Source organism: Symphalangus syndactylus, chromosome 18 (assembly GCF_028878055.3).
Source record: "Symphalangus syndactylus isolate Jambi chromosome 18, NHGRI_mSymSyn1-v2.1_pri, whole genome shotgun sequence".
Taxonomy (NCBI): Eukaryota; Metazoa; Chordata; class Mammalia; order Primates; family Hylobatidae; genus Symphalangus; species Symphalangus syndactylus.
Window position 1 is genome coordinate 69,026,147 of NC_072440.2, and position 7,671 is coordinate 69,033,817.

Below are 7,671 nucleotides of genomic sequence, written 5' to 3' on the forward strand. Positions count from 1 at the left end.
AGTAGAGACAGGGTTTCACCATGTTGGACAGGCTGGTGTTGAACTCCTGACCTCAAGTGATCTACCCGCCTCGGCCTCCCAAAGTGCTGGGATTACAGGCGTGAGCCACCACTCCTGGCCGCAGTTTGCCATCTTCTATATTGCAGTTCACGGCGCCCCTAAACAATTACAATGGTAACATCAAAGATCACTGATCATGGAATCACCCAAACAGCTACAATGATAATGAAAACTTTGAAATATTGCAAGAATTACCAAAATGTGACAGAGACATGAAGGGAGCACATACTGTTGAGAAAATGGTGCCATTAGACTCGTTCAAGGCAGAGTTGCCACTTAACCTTCAGTTTGTAAAAAGCACGATAAAGTGAAGCACAATAAAATGAGGCGTGCTGGTACTGTTTTGAAAGGTCACAAAATGTTCAGTCCAAGAAATTTACAAGCCCAAAAGAGGGGACCTCATTAGAAGAGATCACTTCTACTTTCTGGCTGAGCTGATGAAAGCTTGGAAAGACCATAAGTATTTTAGATTCATACATAGGATGAATGTGATCATTAAAATTTTCATTTGAGGCCGGGTGTGGTGGCGCATGCCTGTAATCTCAGCACTTTGGGAGGCCGAGGCGCGCAGATCACGTCAGGAGATCGAGACCATCCTGGCTAATATGGTGAAACCCCGTCTCTACTAAAAAATACAAAAAATTAGCCGGGCATGGTGGCAGGCGCCTGTAGTTCCAGCTACTTGGGAGGCTGAGGCAGGAGAATGGCATGAACCCAGAAGGCAGAGCTTGCAGTGAGCCAAGATCGAGCCACTGCACTCCAGCCTGGGCGACAGAGCAAGACTCCGTCTCAAAAAATATTTTTTTCATTTGAGTGCATTGTGAAATTGAAAAGCAAAATTTAGATGAATAAGTGGGCAACAATTGCAAATACAATTCTTCAGTCATGGCCAGGCACAGTGGCTCAGGCCTGTAATCCCAGCACTTTGGGAAGCCGAGGCAGGCGGATCACAAGGTCAGGAGATGGAGACCATCCTGGCTAACGTGGTGAAACCCCGTCTCTACTAAAAATACAAAAAATTAGCCAAGCCTGGTGGCGGGCGCCTGTAGTCCCAGCTACTCAGGAGGCTGAGGCAGGAGAATGGCGTGAACCCGGGAGGCGGAGCTTGCAGTGAGCTGAGATGGCACCACTGCACTCCAGTCTGGGCGACAGTGCGAGACTCCGTCTCAAAAAAAAAAAAAAAAAAAAGAAATTCTTCAGTCATTTTACAACAGATCCATTTGGAAACTTTCTGTAGTGTGAATTTAAAAATTGGTGAACAGCCTGGGCATGGTAGCTCACGCCTGTAATCCCAGCACTTTTAGGTGGAGGCGGGTGGATCACAAGGTCAGGAATTCAAGACCAACCTGGCCAAGATGGTGAAACCCCGTCTCTACTAAAAATACAAAAATTAGCTGGGCGCGGTGGCACGTGCCTGTAATTCCAGCTACTTGGGAGGCTGAGGCAGGAGAATCGCTTGAAATTGGGAGGCGGAGGTTGCAGTGAGCTGAGATTGGGCCATTGCACTCCAGCCTCGGTAACAAGAGTGAGACTCTGTCTCAAAAAAAAAAAAAATTGATAAACAGAGATAAATCCAGAAATTTCTGCTGATTGTTAGGACAGAAGCAATACAGCAGCAGAGAAAGAAAATACTTTTTATTTTATTTTTATTTTTTATTTATTTAATTCTTTATAGAGATGAGGTCTTGCTATGTTGACCAGGCTGGTCTTAAACTTCTGGCTTCAAACAATCCTTCTGCCTCAGCCTGCCGTTGTGCTGGGATTACAGACGTGAACCATGACGCCTGGCCAGAAAGCACTTTTTATTTACTTATTTTGAGACAAGAGTCTTGCTTTGTTGTGTAGGCTGGACTACAGTGGCATGATCTCAGCTCACTGCAACCTCCACCTTACCAGGTTCAAGTGACCCTCCCGTCTTGGCCTCCTAAGCAGCTGGGATTACAAGCATGTCCCACTAGGCCTGGCTAATTTTTGTATTTTTACTAGAGATGGGATTTTACTATGTTGGCTGGGCTGGTCCTGACCTCAAGTGATCCACCCACTTCTGCCTCCCAAAGTGCTGGGATTATAGGCGTTACCCACCATGCCCAGTCCAGAACGCACTTTTCTGGGGACAGGGGGAGGTAAAGCAACTTTTTTTTTTTTGAGACGGAGTCTTGCTCTGTCACCCAGGCTGGAGTGCAGTGGCACAATCTCTGCTCACTGCAAGCTCCACCTCCTGGATTCAAGCGATTCTCCTGCCTCAGCCTCCTAAGTAGCTGGGACTACCGTCGCCCGCCACCACACCCAGCTAATTTTTTGTAGAGATGGGGTTTCACCGTGTTAGCGAGGATGGTCTCAATCTCCTGATCTCGTGATCCTCCCGCCTCGGTCTCCCAAAGTTCTGGGATTACAGGCGTGAGCCACCGCACCAGCCCCAACTTTTTAATTAATGTTCTGACTGTTAGGGAAGAATTGTGTTAACCTCTCCTTTCCTCTCCTCTGTTATTTGAATAACTAGTGGTCAGAGAGTTAAAGTCTCCCCCCAAAAAATAACTAAAAAGGAATGGCATACCTATCCCACTTGAGAAGATAAATGTCTTCCTGTTGAAAAAGGCAAAGGCTTTCACCAGAGAACAAATGAGTATGTTCAAAAACACAAATATTTTGTTTAATGATTATGAACACAGCTTGATATCAGCCAGTTCTGGTTAAACTCAGCACTGCTACTTTCCAACTATTTGATGGTAGGGAAGTTTCTGTCAGAGCCTGTTTCTTTATGTGTAAAATGAGGATGATGATAATAGTACCTAACTCATAGAATTATTGTTAGGATAAAATAAAATGTGTCTAGAGGGTTGAGCACAGTGCCTGGGATACAGTAAGGACTCTCTACATGTTGGCTAGTATAAAGAATTTTATGTAACAAAGTATGTAAAAATCAAATGAAGAAAATATATGTGATGTGACAGTTGATACACAATATTGTTGAAAAATTAGTAAGCTTTCACATGGAGAAAACCTTAGCTTGCTGGCAAATAAAGAAATGACAATAACACTTCTATCAAAGTAGCAAATAGAACTCATGGAGAAAGCCAAGGTGGACCAGACTCTGGGGAGTCCGCAGCTTTGTGGCACAGTAAATATGTCAAAGTCTTTGGAGAGACCAATTATAGGACCTCACATTCTGCAAGCTGCAAGCTGGCAATTCCACTTAGGACATTCTGGAACAGTTGGTACCAGAATATACTCTGCAGCATTCAGATTAATAGGAGACATCTGAGCTAGCCTCAGGGGTGCAGTGGGGAGGCTGCCATGGCTGGCAAGCTGGGTCTTAGAACTGAGCATTTCCCCTCTCTCCTCTCTTCCCAGCCAAACTACAGGCCGCTGTGGTGTTGAACCCTGGCTACTCCTCCATCCCACCTATTTTCCAGCTCTGTTTGAACTGGAAAGGGGAGAAAACCAACAGCAACGATGACAACATTCGGGTAAGACCCAGCTGGGGATGACAGGAGGAGCAGGCAGAGCTCCCGGGGGAGGTGGCCATGGCAGAACCCACTGCAGCTGAGGGCTTGGGCACTGCCTTAATTCCCAGAACAGAAGGCTGTGCCAGGATTTGCGGAATTTGCTGGAGCTTGTGTGGTGTAATAGAGGAAAGAGCCCAGACCTACTTGCCTACCTTGGGGTCCACAGGTTTCCCCACTTAGAGAGTAAGGAGAAATACCTACCTTGAAAGGTTATTGGCTTGGGCTCCTATAAAAAATGTGAATAAGCTCTGAAGCATTATAGAAGCACTGGAATGACATCACTGCAGCTGTTAATCAGCATTGCAGCTGTTAATCAGCATTGCAGCTGTTAATCAGCATTGCAGCTGTTAAGTAGCAGCCTATGGCTGCTACTAAATCAAACGCACCATGGAACACGTTTTTAACCAACATCTTCTGACTTAGGTCTTATTTTGAGACTCCTTCCCTGCACACCTCTGTTTTCCTGGCTGTGGGCATATGAGGCAGGGAAAGCTATAGGTCAGAATCAGGAAGACCTCATTGTCTTGATGAGGGGGCCTGAGGACAAGCCAGTCTAGCTTGATCTGATGGCCTAGCCCCTGGCCCAGCCCCTGCAGAGGCAGCAGCGCTCGGGCCCATCCAGGGACGGAAGCCTGGCCAGTGTGGTCCCCCGCACGCAGGAAGGTAGTGCTGAGATGCTGGTTTTCCCATCACACAGGCCATGGAGGGCGAAGTCAATGTGTGCTACAAGGAGCTGTGTGGCCCTTGGCCCAGCCACCAGCTGTTGACCAACCAGCTGCAGCGGCTGTGTGTACTGCTGGATGTTTACCTGGAGACTGAGAGCCATGACGACAGTGTGGAGGGGCCCAAGGAATTTCCCCAGGAGAAGATGTGTCTGCGGCTCTTCAGGTGAGGGGAGGGCTGGGGCTCTGGTGACTTCTCACGGTGATGTGGGGCAGAAATCAGAGCCAGATTTTCTGGGGAGAGCTTGCTTCTTCCTTCCTGAAACTTCCCCTGCAGCCCATGGCTATCACTCTGGTCCACCTGTTTTTCACTAACACCTCCTGAAGGTGTTAGTGCCAGGTCTGAGCCAAGAGGATTTGGCTGAACTTTATTTTCTATACTTTCTGTGGAAAACAATAGAGTTTGTTTGCTTTTTACTGTCCAAATAAGCTTTTTAAACTGTGAGCATCCTCACCTGTCCCCAGGGAGTCTGCTGTGGTCTTTCTAGGGTACTGTCCTGTCAGTGAGAATCACAGCTTAGGCAGTCAGGTGGCACAGAAGGAACCAGCTTCAAAGTAAGACAGATAGGAGTGCAGATCTCTGTTTTGCTGCTGACCTTAGAAGAGTCACTTATGCTTAGCTCTGAGCCCTCCCCCAGCTTTTTTTTTTTCTTTCCTTTTCTTTGAGACACGGTCTTACTCTCTTGCCCAGACTGGAGTGCAGCAGCATGATCATAGCCCACTGTAGCCTTGCAGTCTTGACCTCTGGGGCTCAAACAATCCTTCCGCCTCAGCCTCCCTAGTAGCTGAGACCACAGGCATGCACCACCACATGCAACTAATTTTTAAATTTTTTTGTAGAGATGGGGTTTCACCATATTAGCCAGGCTGGTCTCAAACTCCTAGGCTCAAATGATCAGCTTGCCTCAGCCTCCCAAAGTGCTGGGATTACAGGCGTGAGCCATTGTGCCTGACCCCCATTTTCTAAAGACAGAAGTGGTGAAAGTAATACCTTCTAGCTCATGATGAAGCAGAAGTAATTCATATAAAGTCCTGGCACAGGACTGGGACTCGGAAAATGCCAGCAGTTCCTAACAGCTTGGTACTCAAGAGTGTCTGGGCTCATGGCACTTCCAGCTACTTTTCCTTTCTCTTTCGTTTTGGGTCCTTTATTTCCCTTTCAGCCCCTAACTCATGTTCTTTTAAGAGTCAGTTTCAAAACTGCAGATTTCACTGCTCAGGCGTCCCTTCCCTTCTGAGTGAGGTTGGGGAGGAGCAGTGTTTGGGAAGGAAGAAGAGTGATAATCTGTTTCTAATCAGAACATCCCCCCTTGTTCCCTGTCAGTCTAAATAGTGCCTTACCTCTCCCTCACCTTGTTCTCTGTTCCCTGTCACTCTAAACAGTGCCTTACCTCTCCCTCACCTTGTTCCCTGTTCCCTGTCAGTCTAAACAGTGCCTTACCTCTCCCTCACCTTGTTCCCTGTTCCCTGTCACTCTAAACAGTGCCTTACCTCTCCCTCACCTTGTTCCCTGTTCCCTGTCACTCTAAACAGTGCCTTACCTCTCCCTCACCTTGTTCCCTGTTCCCTGTCAGTCTAAACAGTGCCTTACCTCTCCCTCACCTTGTTCTCAGACAGCCAGTTCCAGCCCCTAGAAGCAGTCCCAGCATCCTTTCACCTCATCTGACACCTCCACTGCCCTGGTTCATTGTGTTGTCTCATAATAACCAGTTCCAGCTCTGAGTGGCTGCTAGGAAGTGGAGCTGGTGGCCACATGCTGGCATCTTCTAGGACTTGCTCTCCCTAGAGGGCTTGTGCGAGACCTCAGCTCTTCCCACCTGCCCAGCCCACTCTAGCACATTGCCAGGGTGGGAACTCTCACATGGCCAGCATTGATTTTCTCTTCTCCAGTGGTTCCCAAAGAACCCATTTCTTTTTCTTTTTTCTTTTTTTTTTTTTTTTTTGAGATGGAGTCTCACTCTGTCGCCCAGGCTGGAGTGTAGTAGCACGATCTCGGCTCACTGCAACCTCCACCTCCCGGCCAAAGGACCCCATTCTTGAAGGGCTTTGTTGTGTCTCCAGGCTGAGCTCCTCTGTCAGCATTCTGGGAAGGTGCTCCTTCAGTGACTCAGATCCAGTTAACTCTATGGCTGGTAGATGTGAGAGGCAAGGCTGTCCGGCCAGGATGCAGAGTGCTGGCATGGGCAGCAGAGAGACCTGAGGCCAGGAGTTCCACCAGCCTGGCCAACATAGCAAAACCTAAACCTCAACCTAAACCCGGGCGTGGTGGTGCATGCCTGTAATCCCAGCTACTTAGGAGGCTGAGATACGAAAATCCTTTGAACCCGGGAAGCAGGGGTTGCAGCGAGCTGAGATTGCACCACTGCACTCCAGCCTGGGCGACACAGAGACTCCGTCTCAAAAAATAAAAAAAGGAACAATCCTAAAAAGTGAGGGTGCCCAAAGCTATGTCCCTGAAGTGCCACTGTCAGTGAGGGCCTTTCCAAGTTTGCATTCACTCATTTGCAAGCACAAAAAGACATTTTTACAAAAATAGTATCGCACCTTATATGTTGTTCTGCCATATGCTTTTCTCAACGACATTCTGTGTCATGTAACTCTGCCTCTTCTTTTTCCCTTGTGTGAATGAACCATAATTTATTTTATCAGCCTAGAAGGTGTGTTATTAACTACTCCATTCTCCTATTTCTCTAGGGGTCCCAGCAGGATGAAGCCGTTTAAATACAACCATCCTCAGGGATTCTTCAGCCATCGCTGACCTCCCACCCAGCCTGTTGTTTCCCCCAAGGCCTCACCCTGAGCACTGGGCTTCTACTTTCTGCTCTGGCCTACATGTGACTCTTGATATTCTCCAAAGACACCAGCCAATTAAAAAGCATCACCTGAGTGGCCTTTGTCTGTGGTTCCTGGCGGTGGCTTTGCAGTCTGGAAGGGCAGGTGGGGGAGCTGTGACACAGTGTGAAAAAGCATTTGTAGAGAGACTTTTTCTCAGCAGCCAAGAAAAGCAGAGTGAAAAAAGATTCCAATTCTGCAGAGAGATGCTCACCTCTTATCTGTGCACACCCTATTTCTGCTTTCAGGGGTGAGGTCCTCATGATCTTGGTATTTATTATCCCAGGTTCCTGCTATTAAGTGGTGGTAGGAGAAGCCAAAGGCAGCAGAGCACAAAAAGCAAAAGCTCTTCCGTCCCCACCTGCTCTTCCCATTAGTCCTGTCAGGATTGCCGATGGACAAATTGTCTCTGATTGTTGGATGTTTTAAATGTCTGACAGTGCAGTGTAAACAGAAGACAAACTCAGTTGATTCTTGAACAACTCAGGGGTTAGGGGCACCAACACCCCCTGCCCTGCACAGTTGAAAAATCCATGTATAACTTTTGACTC

The 7,671-nt window shown here is 47.6% G+C and overlaps 1 protein-coding gene across 6 annotated transcripts in view; it reads left to right on the forward strand.

Moving 5' to 3' along the window:
• The window catches only part of THOC5 (THO complex subunit 5), a 49,818-nt gene extending 42,644 nt beyond the window's left edge, over positions 1-7,174 (forward strand). For all 6 annotated transcript variants that reach the window (XM_055253498.1, XM_063623638.1, XM_055253497.2 and 3 more), the window contains 3 exons: positions 3,412-3,527; positions 4,264-4,454; positions 6,983-7,174. In XM_055253498.1, the coding sequence (XP_055109473.1) occupies positions 3,412-3,527; positions 4,264-4,454; positions 6,983-7,046 (371 nt within the window). In that variant the 3' untranslated portion in view covers positions 7,047-7,174. The remainder of the gene's footprint in view (positions 1-3,411; positions 3,528-4,263; positions 4,455-6,982) is intronic.
• Positions 7,175-7,671: the final 497 nt, after the last annotated feature.